This window comes from Neocloeon triangulifer, unplaced genomic scaffold, assembly GCF_031216515.1.
Source record: "Neocloeon triangulifer isolate White Clay Creek 2 clone unplaced genomic scaffold, ASM3121651v1 ptg000015l, whole genome shotgun sequence".
Lineage (NCBI taxonomy): Eukaryota > Metazoa > Arthropoda > Insecta > Ephemeroptera > Baetidae > Neocloeon > Neocloeon triangulifer.
Window position 1 is genome coordinate 2,574,287 of NW_026775557.1, and position 20,229 is coordinate 2,594,515.

Sequence of the window (20,229 nt, forward strand, 5' to 3'; positions counted from 1 at the left end):
AATAAAAAGCTGTTGATTTTTAAATGACAATTTTTCTAAAACGCTCTCACAAAATATTAATTTATTACCTTAATAGCTACGGCAGGGATTTTGTATAATTTATTTTAGTATGCCTATGAAAAGGACTTTGCTGACAGGAAAATCTCTTGACTTGATCAATGATTGACTATCATTGGTAAAACAGTCTTTTGCTCCTGTTCAAGCTGAACTGTTTCGGCGGAGTAACAACCTGAAAGAAATTAATTTGAAAATTAGTCAAAAAAATTATTCTAATTGAAATTTTCACGTTACTTGAAATGGTCTGCTGTGGCCCCTGTAGGATGAAATTCCGCCAAACACCAATTTTGCGTGGCCCTTGTGGCTGAATCTGTACACGCCTGGTTCGGTGCCTTCGGGAATGATCCACTCCGTTCTCGCCTCACTCATTCCTTTCAAGAATGACGTTCGATACCAGTGGAATCTGGAGATTATTATAATTGATATATCAGAGGAACATGTGAAACTTATCTTTAGTTTACTTCGTTTCCCAGTTGGCGTCAGTGGCGACTATTTGCCAAAAGGTTGTGTTTTCCCTCTGGACGCGTTTTTCAACAGTCATGAAACTCTCTTCTTGCAAAAGGTGATTTCTAGGATGGCCTGAAATCTTTATTCGGATTGATTCAGTCATTTCTGTTAAACAATTTAAATAATTTAAATTTATCGATTCAAAAGCTTTAATTGTAACACAGAGATTTATTACTTATTAGCAAAAATGATTTTTAGGAGAGGCTTTGGCAAAAAAAAACGGCCCAATCAATTTTTATGGTTATTTTTCTTTACATTAGCTTTGGGTTTTCAGTTCCAAGAAAAATTTAATTAATTGGGAGAACTGAATTTTTTAATTCAACATTGTTTCTAATGGGAATTTTCCTAAATGATTTTTTTCTCAAAATTGGTCTGATTGAAATTGATAAAAATTACAGAAAATCACGTTCATATCACCGTTATTAATATAGAAAAATAAAATCATTAGGTCAGTCGAAATTAAAAAAATTTACATTCATATTCTATGGGAAAGGTTGAGAAGTTTTTTTACATAAGATCTTTGTTAAATTAAATTTATTTTAATTTTTAGTTCGTTCCTGGACTATTTTCTTCTTTGATGTGTTTTTTAAAAGCATAAAAAATTTTGAACTTACAAAGGTAGCCGTGACTTTGTCCCCAATGGTGGCGACGCTTTTCGGCTGCCTGACCACCGTCCCGTAGTCTTTGTCCCATGGCGTCGAGTCAAAAATGACCGGAGGAAGCAAAGTCACTGTTTGCTCCTTAATGTCTGCCGGTACTCGACCTGGCCTCAGGTTGGTGTTGGTCATCAGGGCGATGGCTAACTTCTTGTACTGTCTTTGATAAATAGTCAGCGTGTGCGGGCCATAAATCGTAGACGCAGCCTCGTATCGCTGCAACTATTTTTTTTTTAATTTTATTTTTTTTTTTTTTTTTGTATAAAATAAAGTCAAACCTCGTATTCCTCTGGGGTGACTATGTAGCTGGAATAGGTGTTGGACAGGCCTGCGATCACCACCGGGCCAGGAGGTGCATTGTACTCAGTCAAAGTGTCCCGGACGGTTTTTCGCAGACGTCTGCCGGCCATGGTTGTGAATTCTCCAGGAACGGGGATAATCGCAAAGTTACCGATCATTGCAAGGCTCGTGGAAACAATCTTTGGCTGCCACGGGAAGGGGTATTGCATCTGGAACAGTTTTTTTTAAAAAAAAAACTAAATTTTTTCATCTATAACCAAGTTTTTTTCTAATTTTTTCAGTCATCTCCAGGGGAAAGATTCATATAAGATAAATTTAATAAAATAATAATAAATTTACCGTATTTTTTACTTTTGTTTTAATTGAAAAATTATGCATCACTTTTGATGGTCATATTTATTTAATGTTCCGCAATTTGGTATTATTAATTTTATTTTATTTCACTTACTTCGCCTGTTGGGAAAAGAATGGGCTTAGGCCGATGGCACCTCCTCTGATCGTCACTCGGTGTCACGATAAAGTCTCGGACGGCGTTCCACAAGTCATTTGGAGACGTCATGCCCTGCGAAAAACTAAACGCCCCCGGGCCGTCCGTGGTTCCCGCCGCAAAACTGTACCCCATGGCGGGCAGACACCCTCGAACCTAAAATTTCATCTAAAAATTCAAAATTATCAAACAAATTCTTGCATTTTACGGTAAAGTTTTTCATGGTGTAGTTGTCGTAAATTGTGAAGTTCTGCTTCGTCATGTCCACATACTGATGGACAATCTGGATTTTTCCACTGACACTTTCGTTATTTCCACTCGTAAATAATTCCTGCGAACATATTTTTATGTAACTTATATAAAAATTATTATTTTAAAATTTACCATAGCTTTTGCATTCAGTCGTTCGGCAATGATTTTGGTGCTTTCGAAGATGTCGTTTCCGGGTCCAGAAGCGACGCAGAGCACGTTGGCGCCGTCACAGGTGCTGGAGTACATGTCGCACGGGTCTCCATTATCTAAGCAATGGGGTCCTTGGATGTTGGGCGACACATCTCCCAAATTGGTTGACGAAAACGCTGCCACGAATTTTCCCTGAGGATTTTTATTTTGTTAAATAAGACACTTTGCAACTAAATAAAAAATTTGAAGAAAATGGGTTTTTTCAACGTTAAATTTTTTTTAATATTCGAATAATATACTTTTCCGATGAGAGAGTCTTTGTTCATCTGTTGCTCGAACAAAACCGAGGCGTAGCCAACATTGTCGCTGGAGACCAGGGTGTTGGTGTTGTTCATGCTGGTCGGATGCACGGGGAACCAATTGATCACCCCTGCAGGAGTTCCGTCCAAGCGGGTGATTTTCAGTTGTGTCATTATTTTATCCACGTCATACTTGTAACTTATTGGAAATGCGAGATTAATTTATTAGTAAAATAATATTGTATTATATTTTTATGTAAATTATACCTTACATTTTCATAAAATTGAAAAAGTTGAAAAATACAAATAGTTTAAAATATGAAAATAATTCTATTTTAATAATGAAATAATAAAATTTATATAATTTGAACAACTACACTGAACTAAAATTAAAAGTAATCTACATAATATGATATTATTTTGATTATTTTATTAATATCATATTAATAATGATTTTAAAATAAATTAACTATAAACTACTTTAATAACTTACTTTCATATTGATACTATAAAAATTTTAAAATTAAATGTTTGTAATACTCTGTAATACTTTCAACTTTATATTTCATATTGAATTAAAATTTATTGAACTTTATATTTAATTAATATAATATTTTTTTTCTTCAACTTAATTAAGTTAGGCTACCAAAAGAGCTTGAAATAATGAAGTTGTAAAATTAATTAAAATGCTTATAAACTTAGATTTTAAATTATAATTAATTATGGTACCAATAATCGCAATTTATTTTGAAATCAATCTCACTTCTTATGATATTGCCTAAATTCAAAATTTCGTAACTTACGATGCTCTCTCCTCATCGGGATTTTTCAAGTACGCCGTCGGACTTCTGTTGATGTTTGCGTCCAAAAGCAATCCTTGGCTCCAAGTCACGTAGCCTGGAGACAAGTCGGCGTGCGCCCGGTCCACGCTCTGAATGCGAAATAAGTTAAAAATTGCTCGCTCGTCTGTTGACAAATTGAAGCTTACTCGAACGATTCCATTGACGAGGCCGTTAAAGGTCTGGGACATGAAGCCGAGAACGCTGATGTCGTAGAACAAATACTGGTTGTAGCCGCCCGGCGCCGAATGCGTGTGCGTGGCGCTGATTATCACGTTCTGATCGTTGTACAATTTTCTGTACTTTTTCTGAAGCCTTTCTAAAACCTTTCATCAAAATAAATCAATTATATTTGAAAATAAAAACCTAAATTTCTATAATAAAACAATTGATTACCTCTTTCCTGATTCCGTAACTGATCATTGCTACGTCAACGCTTATGAAGACCACTCGAGACTCTCCATCGTCGAAAATGAAAGCCCTGGAAAATTGTCGCAAATGTATTCCGGCTCCCTTTTGCTCCAAACGTGCGTATCCCATCTGAAATTGACCGATTTAAATTTAATATTTTATACAAAAATTTCCGTCACTCTGCCGTACAAAAGTGATCTCGCCGGCGGGTCCAGTGCAGTCGGCGATTCCGACACCCACGTTGTATTGTTGTTGAGCCAATATTGGAGCCAAAGCTGCGAGAAACCACGCGGCGCCAAGGTGTAACGATGACTTCATGGCCTGCACAAACATTCAAAGCACTTAATGCAAATATAGTACTTGTGTCTTAGTTAGTTTAACGACCGTCAAGCTTGTTTGGTTTTTTAAAGTCAACCGCCTGCTCAAATTGCCTAATTGAATTATTGACATTATTTTTCAAAGTCGAGAATGATTTAGCAAAATTGCATTTACGCCTCATTTGTCTTGTTCTATGCTGAGCTGTTCGGAGGCCAAATAAAGAAGCTCGCAATCATGAAAATGACACGTTTTTGTTTAAATGGCCTTAATAATTACAACGCAGCAAAACTTTATTAATAATACTAAATTTCAATGCTAACTTAAGTATCTGACGTAAAATTTCAAAATAATTTATCCATTTTGTGATCTTTGTAAATCGATGTATTTAAATTTTCTACTTCAAAATTTATGTGACAAAAACATATTCAAGTTCTTCTTTATCGTTTCCTTATTTGAATCTTTTGCAAAAAAAATTGTAATTTATTTGACCGATCGAAATCATATCATCAGCCTCTAGATCAGTGAATCGCGAAATATATCAAAAGACCCCTGCGGCGCGCTGAATAATGGTGTTTTGAAATGTGATATACGCGTCCATAGCTATAATTCCACATTAATCATCCAGAGTCATTGAGCAAACAATATACAATTCATGTTAGCGAGTGAGCCAGCAAACGACAGGTGCGCGTTTGCCAACAAAAATTTGCAATCTGCCCATGAAATAACCTTCAATGCCCCAATTTTCATTCATAGATAAATTTTTCAAACGCAGTGTCCGCAAAATTAATCGCTTTTGAAGAATAGAAACTCATTTAAATTAATTCATGCTCTGTTTTAAATGAAATTTAATTGAGCCACTTGTTTTATTTTGAATACGGACAAATTCATTCATTCAGGAAAAGCCTCAGCAAATGTCATCATTAATTTAGCTTGTACATGTTTGTGTGGATAATTGTGATGGTGGAAAGCGGCTCCTTGAGAGTGCAGTGAAAGTGAATGCAACAAAACCAGATGCAACACCTGCATGCAGCTGCTTATTTTTTTCCTCGCTCCATCACTTCACAAGTACTGTGGTTTTTGAGCCTATTTCGTTTCATTACGTACTCAGCCGACTTCATTTTCTAATATTGCGTAAAGAGCGGTAACGAGGTTTAATTTTTACAACCTATATTATGAATATTATCTAATTTCTACTCCGGTCAAAATACAGTAAAATTTGTGCCTCCAGCAAAACTGGCGGAATTCCCATAACGTTAATAGAGCTGAAATTCCCCATGATGGCCATTATATTTGGGACTTCCTTCCTTGTAGGAAAATTTGCATGAACCTACTGCACAATTTTTTTTTGTTATTTCTTTTAATGGTTAAATTTTTTTAAAGTACAAAATATTTAAATTCAAAAAACTAGCGACATTTTATTGAATTAAAACTTTGATGGAAAAAATCATCTAAAAACATAAATAGTGATTTTTTAACATTGCAATATGTACGGAACATAATAAAAATTCATTAAAACGTTTTATTGCGAAATTATAAAGGTTTGCAGTGAAAAATAATAGTCTATGGTGAGCTATTAGCATTGGCGTGCTGCAGTGATAATATGGTAAAATCCAAGTAGCAAAAGTATATAAGATCTTGTGCGTACCCTTGACATCAACATTGGTTGTTTATCCTTTTAAAACGCGCTTAATTTCCAAATTCGGTCATATAAAAATAAACACGGTCTCTGCATTTATATGAAAGCACGCGGGGTCAAGTTGATTTTCTTCGTAATGTGTATGAAAAGAAAAAATCCCGAGAGATGAATGTTCTAATGAGTGTTATATAATTTACTCATTATTAGCAAAAGCAGATATTAAACAATGTCCAGTTTTCTTGTGTAGGCTTAGCTACCTCTTTTTTATATATTTCTTTTGTGGAGTTTGTTACATTGATTGTTTTTTAATAACGTTTTTCATTTACTCCACAGCCAGACCCATTTCTTGTTCATTATTCAAACAATCTCATTTTCCCCCAAGGAAATTACGGCGGTAAAATTTCATTAAATTTTGATTCATATTAAAATTATTATCATATTTTTCCATATTTCATTTTTTTATATTGTTCTTTTTATAGGTCGACTTTAGCCCTTTTTAGTTTTTTTATTCTAAAATAAACTAAATAATTTTTTGATTAATTTAATATATTATTTATTACTTATTTTTTTTTAGTATTTTAGGTTTTATTTAGTGATTTTTAACATTTAATTACTTTTATATAGTATGATAAATTTATTGGACTATAAATTTCCAGATATAGCCGAGAGTGGAAAAAAGACCTTCAATTAATATAAACACTTCGCTCTTTTAGAGGCGCAATATAATCAAGTTCGGAGAAATAGGGATATAAATAAAATAAACGCAACGAACTGCAAAACGCAAATCGCTTCCTGATCTGACTTGCGGCGCGCCCATCTTCCCTAGTTCGCAAAACGAATTTTAGGCGTTTGGTCCTTGCGGCGTCTTAATAGGGCGCCTTATGCCTCTAATTCAGGCGACTCTCTCATTAATAATGCACGCGACCTCTGTGAAAATAAAATATACGAGTCCGAATTGGAGAAGCCGCAATGCACCCAAGGTGAGAGATGCGCGCGACAAATGCGAGAGTAAACGCGGAAGAACTCGCTCATTAGAGGAGTTACCTTTTTAATGGGCATGGAAATCTGCACCTACGTCAGGCAATAACCTTGCGTTGGCTCTCTGCGCCGATGTTGTCCGGCCAGAGAGATCTATCAGCGCACGCAAGGTCGCACGAGCCGAATTTCATTATCAGCCAGCGGATGCATCTCAAAACAAGGCGATCGCGCCGATAAAATTGGCGACGGACAAATTTGTTGAAAACAAGGAAACGTGTTTTGTGGTTTTTAAACACCGTAATTTACCAATTATTTTTCTCTGCATTCTTATTTATGATATACGAAAAGCTCACTGGATAATATTTAAATTTCGACTCCAGCAAATAATATTTTAAACTTAATTGAAAGTATAAAATAAAATGCTTTTAAGATGTATAGCGAATTTTGATAAAGAATTTTTTAGAGTTGTATGAAGTGATTTTGAATTATTGTTACATTGTGAGTTCTTAATATTAAATGAAAATAATTATTAAATGATAATATTATAAAAATTTACTTCTAAAAATGACCGACACTGATACAGAATTTTTCATTGACCGTGCTGTTGGCGGCCATGCTCGTGCTTTCCGTGTTTTTCGCTCACAACTGGTCATGAGGACTTTTGTCACCGAAATCTGGTCTACGTATTTGACCTTTGGCTTGGAACCTCGCCTCATTATTATGTATTTGCCTCCTCTCTCGCAATCGTTGCGAGAAATATTGGGGTTATTGAGATAATTTTGTTTTGTCTTCAAAATTTAAATTATTGACGCAAGAAAAACAAATGATTGTATTTACTGTTCAATATTTTTCATATTCTCGTAAAATTAACTTGAACACATATACAATGATGGTATTATCGCAACCTTTTTTTATTCAATTGTCGTGTACAACCTATAAAAATGCTTAGTACAATTAAGGGAGAATGACCCTGTTGTTTGATAGTAAGAAATTTAATTTCGAATGCATTTGAGAGGTAAATATAAATTATGAAAAAAAAATAGAGATCCATCTCGTTTTATCATCATTAATTAATCTCATAAAAAAATTTAATTTAAATAATTAAAAATTTATTGTATTGGCCTTCAATGAAGAACTGCATTTAATTAATTTCAATTTCACTCAATTTTAACTCAACCGTGAATGGAATGCCAATAACAAGGGAGCACATAAAGCGCACTGACCCTAAATAGTGAACGTGCAGCGTCGCGCATAACAAGATAAGTATTAAGAAATGGCAAGTTTATTCGCGGCCGACCGCGGTTGGTAATGATCTTGAACTGCCAATTTATTAAATTCGCATAAAGCAATGCCCTGTAATAACAAGGAAAGTGTTTTTTTTAATATACGTTTTATGTAACTGGCGATGGGCTTAAATTTACATTATGTATCGGTCACAGGAGCGCGCTTCAAGGAAAACTTCTTTCCTGTCGGCGCTCATTTGGTCCAAATAATGCGCCACATGGCACGTATACATGGAGATGTAGAGGAAAAAGATAAATTTGTTTGCAGTCTTCACTAGCGCCGACAAGAAGTTGTAAAACTGCAACGATTTATTGATTGGTAAAATAAAAATAATAAAAGAATCCGGGTCATTTTATGAAAAATGATGATTTAGTTTCAATGAAGTCAATCACCAGATCTGAATTATTATTTTACATAAAATCCGCCTTTTAATTATTGCAAAAATTAACTTTCTTTGTTCATCCAACTATTTGGCATTAAATTTATTAACTAATAGAAATGAGCAAATAAATTAAATTTGGTTAAAATTAGGTAATTATTAGATACAATTACCACGTCATGTAATATTATTATATATGTATTCGATCTATTTTATGGAATCAAAACTCTAATTGTAAGAATTGATAAACAAAAAAATGGGTTAGGTTTTTGTGGGTTTTTGTTCCAATTATCTAACTGAACAAAACCTGTTTAAGAAAATTTAATTAGTTTTAAGTGATGGATTTAATGTTTTTTTTTAATTAATTAAATGCACGAGGGGCTTTATTTGTATTGTTAAGATTAATTAAAATTAGATTCAAAATTTGATACACATGAACAATTAATTAACTGACTTAAAATTAATTAAAAAATATTTTTTCAGTCACTCAGATTTGTAACATAAGTCAAGTCAATTATTGTGACGGTCATTGAAAAGACCCTCGTGGGACTAGATACAACTCTCTTGATAAGGTGCTCTGACAGTTAGAATTGATTTTCTTCTTATAGTCCTATCCTTGCACGGTCCCTGCGCGCCCACAATAGGAATGGGTCGCGCAAATAAATAAAAAAATAAGCACGTGCTACTGCTTTTCAACGCGGTAATGAACCTTAGCTGACGACCTTTCACGCGCCTAACTTAGTAACTATCGAAACTAATTATAAATTAAATTATATTAAACGAATAAGTGCTTACCACAGGTTCGGGTTCACGCAGTATTCCAAAATTTGGTAAAAAAATTAACACCACAATCAGCACCTTTTTATGTTAAATCGAGTAAATTCACACACAACAACAACGCCAAAATTCACTGAGCACAAAGAAAAGTTTGGTGGGAAAAAGAGCTGCCTCATCTCGTCATCGGCTAATTTTCCTCCCGTGGTCGCGCGCACTGTCCGCCGGAAAATCGTTTCTGCCGTTCAGCATCCTCTGTTGTCCGCGGCCGAGCTACCGCGTGCGATTCCCTTCCACCGAGTGGCGAGTTCCAACTCGTGGGTGTCCCCACTCTGCTTTTCTAAATCAAACGAAACCCCTGCATGGACGCAAAGCAATTTACGAAACTCGGATGATTATTGTATTTTACTGACCCCCTATAAAAGTGTGCAGGGGGTTTTGGTTAAGTTCAAGGTGCGTCTGCTCGAATTTGAGGATCACGTGCGGCTAATTGGCCGTCGAACAGGTGCATTATATTTGTGAAATTTTAGTGACTCATGACCAATAATCGGATGCTATTTTTAAATAACTTATTTTGTTGTCCATCGCGACGAAAATTTCATGAATATTCTAGTGCAAGTGAAACCAGATTTCTTCTATTAATATCATATTATTTTATCATATTTCTGGAAAAATTGCAATCAAACCTGAAGAGTTGCAAACTATACGCAATCTTGTTTTATATAAGCTTAACATCACTTGTAAATTTGTATAAAAGAAATATTGTGTTCAACTCCATGCACATAGCATAGCTGCTCTACTAAAAAACAAATACACACCAATATTTGTTAATGTAATAAATAAAATCTATAATAATTTATTAATAATTCACCTGTATTTTCAGCGAATGCACAATTTGTGAAGAATTTCTTTAATCATCAATAATTTGTTTTACATAAAACAGCCCTTCTCTTGTTTAAATGAAGTTAGCTTCCAGTAAATTTACATAAAATACAAAATTCAGCTTAAATAATTATCATTCGTTTTAAATCTAAAAAATTTATCGTATAAAATATATTTAAATAAATAAATTGAAGGTGTTAATATATGATTAAAAATTATTATTCTTTTCCTTCTCAATTGTAAAACATCATAAAAATGCACTTGTCAGTAAGTTTCTAGCAACAGCCATGAAATTTTTATCTTTCTGCGGAACAGGCATAAATAAATCTCATAATGAGATTTTCCTACATTTTATTCTCATAGTTAAACGTTTAACCATGAATTAATGTTTACTTGAATATTATATTTAAGTTGATTCATTTTACTGCTTAATTCTGTATCATTATCTCCTTCCGGTAGAATAACAAGTAAGTTTGACTAATCCTGTAGGAGATAAAAATAATTTTGTGCATTAATTAGCGTGTAGGAAAAGTGAAATTATAAGTGATAGCAAATTGAGCAAACACGGCCGAGTGATTTATTAGAATCATTGAAGTTAATGTGCAATTGAAGTCTCGCTTTGTTTTGTTCCACATGATAATTTGTTACCAGGATCGCCCCTTGACATTGCAATAAGCAGCGAATTGAAACGTAGCCAATTTCCTTGTTAACATACAAATAATCAAATGCAATAAAAAAAAAACGCAAGGCTGTAAATGGTTAATAAAGTTTATACAATTGCTTTGCACTTGCCCATCGTCTGCGGTCTATATTGAGCTTAAAATTTGATTCACATTAAATCAGGTTCAATCCAAAGGGCTAAAAACTTGTACGTGACACAAGCCGTTCACCTTTGAGTTTTACGATCATGACCGAGCGTTTTACGCAGACTTCCGAAAAATTCGCAATAACATGTCCTTAGCCCACTGGCTCGACATTATTTCAAGGTTGCAACAGAGATTTTAATGCTTTGTACATATATTTATAATCTGCATTCATTAAGAGATTTAAAAGAAATTTTGAATTCTGATGACTGGATTAAAATATTTAATTTTTGAAATTATTAATTTCAAAATTAAATTTCTACTTAAACCACAAAACGAAAAATTTTATTGTCTCTGTATCAATTTTTTCTGAGATTTTATTTTGCAAATCATTCTCATGGGATACGCGCCGTGAAATTCAACGACGTGACTCTAAGTAAGATAATTTTCTGATCTGAACAATTTCCTTGGGCCTTGAAAGAGCCGACAATCCAGTCGTACTCGTCGACACGTCCGCATGGCAAACCTGCTCCTTGTATATAGTTTTACAACAGTCCACTATGATATATTTGCGACAATCGTGTGCGTGAAATTCGCGATCGGAATATTTATGTGAGTGTCTAAGACGACTTGTAAATTTATTGAAGGTGAATTCCTGCTCGCCTAAACTAATATTTTTTAATAATTCAAGATTCAAGGGCCAAGCAACAATATTAATGGAACTAGGATTGTTTAATGTGTTCTTTGTACTAGAAATTTGTATCAAATTTGCTGGTCTTAACATTTTATTTATTTTCTCTCTAGTGCATTCAAGTCAAAGAAAAAAGTCAAATAATGCTTTGATTATAAAATATATTATTTTATAGTACTTGAATTATATTTAATCTTTTTACCGCTCAATTTTATTCTTGAATCCCAAGATTTTCCTGTTTTTCTTCTCTTTTTCTTTTTTTCCACTTTTTTTAACTATTTAAATTGAGTTCAATTGATATAAATATTGTAGCAAAGGCTAATAAAATAATATATTAATCTAGGTTTTGTTTCGCAAGTTTCAGATCAAGTTGTAACATTTTTAATTTTTAACATTCATTATCCCATAAATAATTGAATTAATTTTAGACAAAATAATTATACTCACTGCAACTTTGGAAGCCTCTTTTCTCTAGGAAGTTCTCTTACTGTCAGAACGACGTCAACTAACAAAAACTATCCGTCTGAATTCAAATTTGAATAACAAAACGCCTGTAATTATCTCCAACGCACGTCGCTTTGTGATTTGAAAACAAACTCATTATGCCGGGGCAGAAGTACCTTAATGAGACATATTTATTCAGCTGATACTCTTGGGTCACTCAATTGAGCGTGTTTACGCCGCTTTAAATTGTGTGTCATTCCCTTGGCACATGAGCATGCAGGCAAAAGTGTTCTTTGCTATTGGCACTGGACAAGGTACCGCTCAAAATGAAGGTTTGAATTAAAGTGAAGAAGAATTCCAGCCTTGAGTGGAAAAGTGCGCCGGAGACAATAAAATTTAATGCGAAAGGATGACTGTCTGCAAAAATATACAACGCCCGAACGCCGGTGGTGCTTCAGATTTCAACGCACCTGCTCCTTGCCTTGGCGCAAAAGATACTGCGCCGCCGAACCTCCACGCAGCACAGGTTGCATAGCACACAGATACATAGTAGACAATAAAACGCAGGGAAAATAATATTTAAAATTGCGTTGAAATATAGTTACATTGAAAACATTTTTTTCCACCCTTTTTAAAAGAATTGCTAGCGTTTTTAAAAAATAATAAAAAAGTGTGACTAAAAAAATATTATAAAACAAAACCGTATAAAACAATAAAAATATTTTTTTCCATCATTAAGATAATTATATTATTTCCAATAAAATTTTCAATATTTTTTTAACAGTCTGAAGCAGAATTTAATTTTTATTTTAATTGATATTTAAAAAAAAATATTATTTATATATTTTTGAGATTTCATGCAAGTTACTTTTAATTGTAGCTACTGAGCATTTTCTGTACTGTTGGTAGCACTGGTGATGATGTCTGCTGCCCTTTCACAGATGACGGAGTGGTGGGCAGTGATGTGAAATTCCAGTTAGAATTTGTTTACACGTCGGTCATCGGCCTGCATTTTAACCTTCGATGAGGAGGCAGCCGGACTGAGGAGGTCATGTACTACCCCGTGGGCTGGCCGCGGGTGCTCAAGCTCCCTCGAGCGTTGGCCGCCGTCCGACAAGTGGTCAACAATCGGGACAAACTGCTTTACGCCGTTCTGACAGACGACAGCCTTTCCATTTGGTTTTGCAAAGTAAGCAGAAACTCTTCTCAATCAGTTCAAAGTCTTAATGATAAACTTGTTCAGCCCTGTTTGCCCATCGTGACCCACAAGCGGGACGTGCAGAACATTGAGGACGTGGGCACGAACCAACTCGTCCAATGGAGACCCGACTCGAGTATGCTGGTCGTCGTTGTGAGTACTTTTATTCATTATACATTGACCCGAATTTAATTATTTTTTATTTCAGACCTCAAAAGGGCATCTCTTGTTTTATGTGTTGTCCGTGTCGGCGGACTTCAAAGGGCTCTACGAACAGCAGGACTCGCCGAGTCCGAATTTGCGCAGGGAAAGTGCAGAGCTCTATGTGAAAGAGGTTATTCCCGCCCTTATGCTTACGCCTGTAAGTTTGCAGCTAGAATAATAATATTTTAACAATCTTGTTTTGCTCGGTGGACTGTGAAAGAGAAGAGTTGCAATATTAATCTGGGTTATGTGCCTTAATAATTTCAAATATTTAGCTTTGATTGTCTCCAGTTAATTATAATTTATTTTTGAAAAATTTAAAAATAATCATAGAAAATAATAATCTAAATAAAGGAACTTTTGAAATAAGTTTGTAGATGCCAAAATAACAGTATTTTGAAATTGCTTCGTGGTGCTCACTGAAATGTTTGGCCATGGGTTCAGGGAAACTAAAATTTTCCTGCGCCTAAAGTTCTCTCTTTTTTTATTTTTTTAGCATTTTGGCGTGGATGTGACTGCTGGTCTCCCGAGCATTGTTTGCATTAGAGATGAATTGATGGTGGCCACAACCAGGGGTCATGTTTTGAGGTACAGATGGGACGGATCCCTGAACAGAGATTACTGCCTTGACTTGCGGAGGGTGCCCTTTTGCATTGATCAGCAAGTTTCAAAAGGTTAGCTAACATTTAAATTTAGTGTTTTTCATTCGATGTATAATTTTATTTTCAGCCGAGCCAATTACTGAGGACAACATTTACATTTCCGAAATTGAATACTCTCCTTTGGTTGGAGGATTTGCTGCAGTTTTGAATGACGGCAGAGCAGCTTTTTTGACAGCCTTCTCCTTGCAATTTGATCCAAATGTAGGCGCTTAATTTTGTTTAATTTTCAATTAATTCTAAAAGTAACGTTTTGTAGCAAGTGCAAGGAATCTGGGCACAGGGGCTTGAAGATGCGACGTGCGCTGCTCTCAACCACAAACACAGGCTCATCGCATTTGGAAGGAAAAAGTATGAATAAAATTTATTTAACAAATCTGCCAAATTTTCCATTTAACTAGTAATTTTTGTTATTATTAAAAAAATTGTTGGGAATTAATTTTTCAATATCCTCAGCTCTCAATGCATAGTCTACTGTGTGGACGAAGTGACTGGTGGGCTGGAGATCAGTCACCAAGTGGTGCTCTCAAGCAAAGACTTCCCTGGGGCTCCTGGAGCTGTGACTTGCATGAGGTGGTCGCCTGACGGATGCGCCCTAGCGCTGGCCTGGGAGGGTGGCGGCATCTCTCTCTGGAGCACTTTTGGCTCACTGCTCATGTGTTCTTTGGCGTGGGACCATGGGCTGAACTCTTCCATGTCCAGACTGAGAGTGACTTCACTGGACTGGGCTGCCGAGGGCTATCACTTGTGGATGGTCGAGCAGTCTGAGCCGCAGCACAGACTCCTGCAACTGGAGATGGTTAAGAGCCCTCAGACTGTCAACCCTTGCATGGTGAGTAAAAATAATAATTGGTTGCGCTTTATTAAGAATGTAAAAATTGCTAATTTTTATTTTAGAGTCAGCATGGACAAGTCCACCTTCAGGGTGAAGACAGGCTATTAGTGCACCTTGGAGATTCAAAAGTCAGAGCTTTCAAGCCAAATGTGGCCTCCGTCTCTAACGAATCAATCACCCAATCAGCTCTTGACTCTGCGTCCTTCACTGGCAGCAAGCAGTGGGTTGTTGTGACTATTCCTCACACATACTCTTCGACAAACTGGCCCATCAGAGTAATTGACAACTTCTATTTAAAAAAGATTAAATGTTTTAATGTTTTATAAATATTAGTATACTGCTGTGGATGCCGAAGGACAAAATGTGGCCATTGCTGGCAGAACGGGCTTTGCTCATTATTCGTTGCTGCACAGAAAATGGAAGCTGTTTGGCAATGAGACGCAGGAAAAAGATTTTGTTGTGACTGGAGGAATTTTATGGTGGCGTTCGTTTATTATTCTCGGGTGCTACAACATTGTTCAAAGCAGAGATGAAGTAAGAGAATTTTATAAATAATTTTAATGAAACTAACACGAGGCTGTTTTTAGATCCGAATTTATCCTAAAGAAACACGTTTGGCTGACAACTTTGCAAAAGTTGAGAAGGCCGAAGCTCAAGTACTGATTTTGAATTCGTTCAGAGACCGACTCGTCACTTTTTGCTCTGATAGTCTGATTACCATCTATAGCTTAATGATAAAGCAAAGTATTGAACAAATCCTCTTTGAAAAAATATAATCTGACTCAAAATTTTCAGATTCAAACGACGTTGATCTGATTCAACTGCAGGCAATTGATATTAGCGCACTCTGCGTTCACCCTGCCTGCGTTGTTTCGATCACATTGACGTGCCTGCGAACTGAAAGCTGCATCGGTAGCAAAAGGGAGCAGGCTGAGAGTTTAATAGTTAACGTGAGTGGGCGACTCCTGCTTGTCCAGCAAGTTTGTGCTTCTCCTGAAGCAGAAAGTAGCAGCACCACTTTGGTATTTTCAGTCGATTTAAAATCGAGCTTTTAGCTTGAACAATTTAAATTTCTAGTGTACTCCGACGGTATTGGCTTCATGTGTTGAAAGTGTGTGGATGCCTCTTAAAAGCAAACGAGACAAGCCTCACCTGACCGAGGCTCTATGGTTGTATTGCGGTGCTCACGGGATGAGAGTGTGGCTTCCTCTGTTTCCAAGGGACGGAGACAAGGCGCACACTTTCATGTCAAAACGGATAATGCTTCCATTCCAGTTGAAAATCTACCCTCTAGGTATTTTTAAAAATTAATTTTTCTTCAGATTTCTTATTATTATTATTTTTTCAATGCAGCTGTACTTTTTGAAGATGCCATCATACTCGGTGCCGAAAATGACACAGTGCTCTACAGCTCAGATTCTGCCTCACACTTTTCACTACCCTTCTGTTTAGTGCAAAGAACTGTACGTTCCTTGATAAAGTTTTGAGAACTGTTTAAATTACGATTCATATTTTGCAGAGCCAAGTTTATCTTCATCAAATTTTGCGGCAGCTGATTCGAAGGAACTTGGGCTACCATGCTTGGGAAATAGCTCGTTCTTGTACCAACCTTCCATATTTCCCGCATGCTTTGGAATTATTGCTCCACGAGGTTATTAAAAAAAATCTTTAAAATTTCTAGCTAAAAAAAAACGTCAATAACTAGGTTTTAGAAGAAGAAGCAACAAGTAAAGGTCCCATACCGGACGCCCTGTTACCTAGTGTTGTAGAATTCATCCACGAATTTCCAGTCTATCTGCAAACTGTTGTCCAGTGTGCTCGAAAAACAGAAGTGGCCCTTTGGCCGTATCTGTTCTCGGCTGCCGGCAAACCCAAAGAGTTGTTCCAGCAATGTTTGAACAATGAGCAGCTAGAGACGGCAGCCTCTTACCTTTTGATTCTCCAGGTATGTTGGTTATTGCAATTGCTTCCATTAAACTAACTTAGTCAAAATTTCTAGACGTTTAAACTCCTGAACGTATGATTTTTATTTTATTTAAAAATTTATTTTTTACTTTTTTTTTTTTAAAGAAAACAAGCTTTAATATCAAAACTTTCATAGAATTTGGAGCCAAGCGCTGTGAGTCGCCAGTTTGCAACTCTTCTTTTGGACACGGCTTTGCAGCATAGCAAGTGGGAGTTGGCAAAGGATTTGGTTAGGTTTCTTCGAGCAATAGGTATTTTGTAAAATTTATAAATTTTCTTCATAAAATTTAATTTCATCCACTTTTTAGACCCAAATGACGTGGAATCTCCTCGGCAACCAATGCTCCCTGCCAACAAATATGGAATGGCGCAATCACCACCTGTCAGTCCACACGAGGAAGACTTGTCCCTTGTTCTCGGCACCATGCAGGTGGCGCGGGGCCGCAGCTACAGCACGACAACCAACACACCGAAGGTCTCTATTCCCGAGGCAACCAACGTCTCAAATCCCAGCACTGGTTCTCCACACCCAAAGAAGACAGAGGTGCTGGTCAGGTCGAGCAGCAGCGTCGGTGAAGGCAGCATCACCACCAACAGCCAGTCCCGAACCAGGAAAAAATCGGCTCCCTCCGGAAGAAGGGACAGCACCTCCAGCAATGCTGCAGAAGACTTTTTCATCGACACCATCCTTCAAAGACACGCCTGTCGAATGCTGATGGACAAACGCTTGCGGGACTTGGGCCTCTTTGCAGCTCACCTGGACTTCCACCTGGTCACTTGGCTCAAGTCTGAGAGACACCAGGCAGCAAGGATTGAGGACTGCGTTGAAGCCCTCAGGTACCTGCACAGGGACTTCAACTGGCCCTACCCAGCCGGCAGCATGAGTTTCCAGGGCTACCCGCCGCTGCCGTCTCAAGCCACGACGAGAAAGACGTCCGGCTCGGGGTCATCTGGCCGCTCTTTTCCGGCCTCTCCAAGCGTCGAAGACAGACTCAAGGCGCTCACCTTGGACATTCTGAAGGGCAACCCGAGCAGGATTCACGATTCAGGGTACATGAGCCATGCCAGCACCAACCACATTCCTCATTGGGGCATGAACACATCAACTGACTCCAGCATGCACACCGTTGAGGCCAGATTGCAGCCTCATGGCGGACAGGGTAAGTCTTTTAAGTCCTGACATTCAAAAAATAATTATTCTCTTTCCATTTACTTAGGTGGCAGCAGCTTCTTGAGTGAGGAGAGTTCCTCATACATGGGAGAAGAGAGAGACACTGTCGACGAACATGTCCAGAGCCCTGGCTGGGTGACAACACCCGAGATGGACTTCATAGCCCAAGATCACGCCGCTGGTCGAGTACCAGCAAGGGAAGAAGTCCAGCTCAGGTATTACACCCAATTTTTATTTATTCAGTTTTTCTAAAATTATGCTGGAAATCTTTCAGATATTTGCTCCAACTTTTCATGGAGGCAGGGTGTCTTGAGTGGGCCCTGGTCCTTTCAGTTCTTCTCCGAGACGCCATGGCCGTTCTACGAACTACTTTTGCTGCTAGAACTGCTGACCAGTCCATAGAAGTTGTGAAAAGGCTTAAAGATGGACTTGAGGCACTTCTAATTTGGAGTAACACTCAATGGTAAAAATATAAAAAATAAAACTTTTCTAAATGACTGATTAAAATTTTAAATTACACAAAGATTTTTTTATTTTTAAATTTTATAAATAAATTCTCTGTTTGTTATGTATGAAAAAATATGTATTGCTTGAATTATTTTCCATTTTTGTAAATGAAAATAATTATGTTGATTAATGTGGTTTCATGGAAATTTCAGTCTTGGATATCGCAACTTCATGCTGGCCATCCAGAATCAAATACAGGTGCTGAACAAGATACTGAGCAGCGCCCCAAAGACTAGTGCCGAAAACTCATTGAGTGCCACTACCAATGCTTCAGCGACCGTCACAAGCACCGTTTCAGGTACGAACGTGTCCAACAAACCCTCAATCACGCCGTCCATGTCCCAGCCCTCTGAGAGCTTAGCCTCGCAACCTGTCAAGCCCACCTTGGGCAAACTAAGACTCGTTTCTGCCCCGTCCTCCTCGTCTGTTTCCCCCAACGGCTCCAGTCTTGACTCGTTGGAGGAGGAAACCGCCGAGGAAGCTCTTCAACACTTGGAGCTGTCCGAGTCGAATAGCGGCGAAGTGGTAGAAGAAGGAGGTTGTGTCATTTCGTAATTGATACAAGACTCACCGTAGTTGATTCATGTAATAGACCTCTTTGAAGGTCAAAATTTAAAGTAAATAAGATATTGCAATTCGGTCAATTCCAAAATAGAACCAGCCAGTACAAAGTGAATTTATATCACAGTGCCAAAAAAGGAAAAGAAATTTTAAACAATTGTTCTCTATCTCTCTGCACTGTTGTTGGAAAATCACTTGCAAAAAGAATTTCATTGGCTTATTGTAGCTCTCTCTCTTGCAAACATAAAAATCAAACGACATTTTTCCGCTCTTTCATAAAGTGCTTGTAATTTTTGAGGAAATTTAGATTTATGTGCTTCACGGTATAAAAAAGTAATAGTTTTTTGCTATATAATTAACTACTGCCGGACGTAGATTGTTTTAGTTCCTCGAGATATTGATTTTGTCCTGAATTAGTCACTAATGTTAGTAAAACTCGGTCTGCGCGGTACAAGTGAAATTGTTAATTAAACTTTCCAGATGAGAGCAATTTACGCAAATTCTTGGGCGTCTTGTCTCTGAGACGATTTACCTTCTGAATTCTCAGTAAGCTATTTTTTATGATTAAGAATATTCTTATTAATTTATTTAAAATCTTTTTATTTTTCCATTTTATAATAATAAATTCTATTGAGCTCTATATTCAAAGTAATTATTTATTTCAGCAATATTGATATAGATCTTTGCTTGTTCTTGGGTAACTATGTATCAATTTATTAATACGCTTAGAAATTTCATCTATGTTTCAGTGTGTTTTACTTTGCTTAAGCAAAGCTGCAATGTTTGGTTACGTGAAAATAATTTTTTACAAATAATATCTAAATAACTTTGCTTTGCCCGTTGTTATTTACTTAAATATATTATCTCTACGCATTGTTGCTATACTTCGTCTTATTGTTTTATGTGTATTAATTTTCAAAAGAAAAATGGCAAACGTTTGTAAAAATGCTCATTGAACAAAAAAACTAAAGAGTAAGTTTCA

General features: G+C 36.6%; 2 protein-coding genes across 3 annotated transcripts; one reads left to right on the plus strand and one right to left on the minus strand.

Annotated features, from left to right (window-relative positions):
* Nucleotides 1-16: 16 nt before the first annotated feature.
* LOC132202720 (neutral ceramidase) lies at nt 17-13,285 on the minus strand. Of its 2 annotated transcripts, none has more exons than XM_059629815.1 (14): nt 13,016-13,285; nt 4,148-4,279; nt 3,944-4,087; nt 3,697-3,873; nt 3,512-3,639; nt 2,709-2,907; nt 2,392-2,601; nt 2,216-2,338; nt 1,969-2,163; nt 1,499-1,729; nt 1,179-1,442; nt 519-643; nt 292-460; nt 17-229 (listed from the first exon to the last, which is right to left on the minus strand). In XM_059629815.1, exons 2-14 carry the CDS (start codon nt 4,274-4,276, stop codon nt 170-172), a joined length of 2,154 nt encoding a protein of 717 aa, XP_059485798.1. In that variant the 5' UTR covers nt 4,277-4,279; nt 13,016-13,285; the 3' UTR covers nt 17-169. The 2 variants fall into 2 exon arrangements, with proteins under 2 accessions (XP_059485798.1, XP_059485796.1); XM_059629813.1 differs by lacking the exon at nt 13,016-13,285 and adding an exon at nt 9,349-9,616.
* LOC132202714 (guanine nucleotide exchange factor subunit Rich) lies at nt 13,072-20,183 on the plus strand. The gene is made up of 20 exons (XM_059629808.1): nt 13,072-13,336; nt 13,391-13,498; nt 13,554-13,706; nt 14,046-14,223; nt 14,279-14,412; nt 14,468-14,559; nt 14,665-15,040; nt 15,106-15,318; nt 15,377-15,577; nt 15,631-15,787; nt 15,839-16,065; nt 16,121-16,337; nt 16,397-16,506; nt 16,563-16,694; nt 16,749-16,988; nt 17,145-17,259; nt 17,317-18,168; nt 18,226-18,394; nt 18,454-18,642; nt 18,839-20,183. The coding sequence occupies exons 1-20, from the start codon at nt 13,199-13,201 to the stop codon at nt 19,239-19,241; spliced, it is 4,404 nt and encodes a 1,467-aa protein (XP_059485791.1). The 5' UTR covers nt 13,072-13,198; the 3' UTR covers nt 19,242-20,183.
* The last annotated feature ends 46 nt before the right edge of the window (nt 20,184-20,229 follow it).

What these genes read in the sequence shown, in the direction of transcription:
- LOC132202720 (XM_059629815.1), bottom strand. Translation starts at nt 4,276, where the DNA reads ATGAAGTCATCGTTACACCTTGGCGCCGCGTGGTTTCTCGCAGCTTTG. An exon ending in CCGCCGGCGAGATCACTTTT is followed by an intron (nt 4,088 to 4,147) that starts GTACGGCAGAGT and finishes GGTCAATTTCAG; the next exon opens with ATGGGATACGCACGTTTGGA. An exon ending in ACACCATGAAAAACTTTACC is followed by an intron (nt 2,164 to 2,215) that starts GTAAAATGCAAG and finishes ATGAAATTTTAG; the next exon opens with GTTCGAGGGTGTCTGCCCGC.
- LOC132202714 (XM_059629808.1), top strand. Translation starts at nt 13,199, where the DNA reads ATGTACTACCCCGTGGGCTGGCCGCGGGTGCTCAAGCTCCCTCGAGCG. An exon ending in TGATCAGCAAGTTTCAAAAG is followed by an intron (nt 14,224 to 14,278) that starts GTTAGCTAACAT and finishes TTTTATTTTCAG; the next exon opens with CCGAGCCAATTACTGAGGAC. An exon ending in TGGAATTATTGCTCCACGAG is followed by an intron (nt 16,695 to 16,748) that starts GTTATTAAAAAA and finishes GTCAATAACTAG; the next exon opens with GTTTTAGAAGAAGAAGCAAC.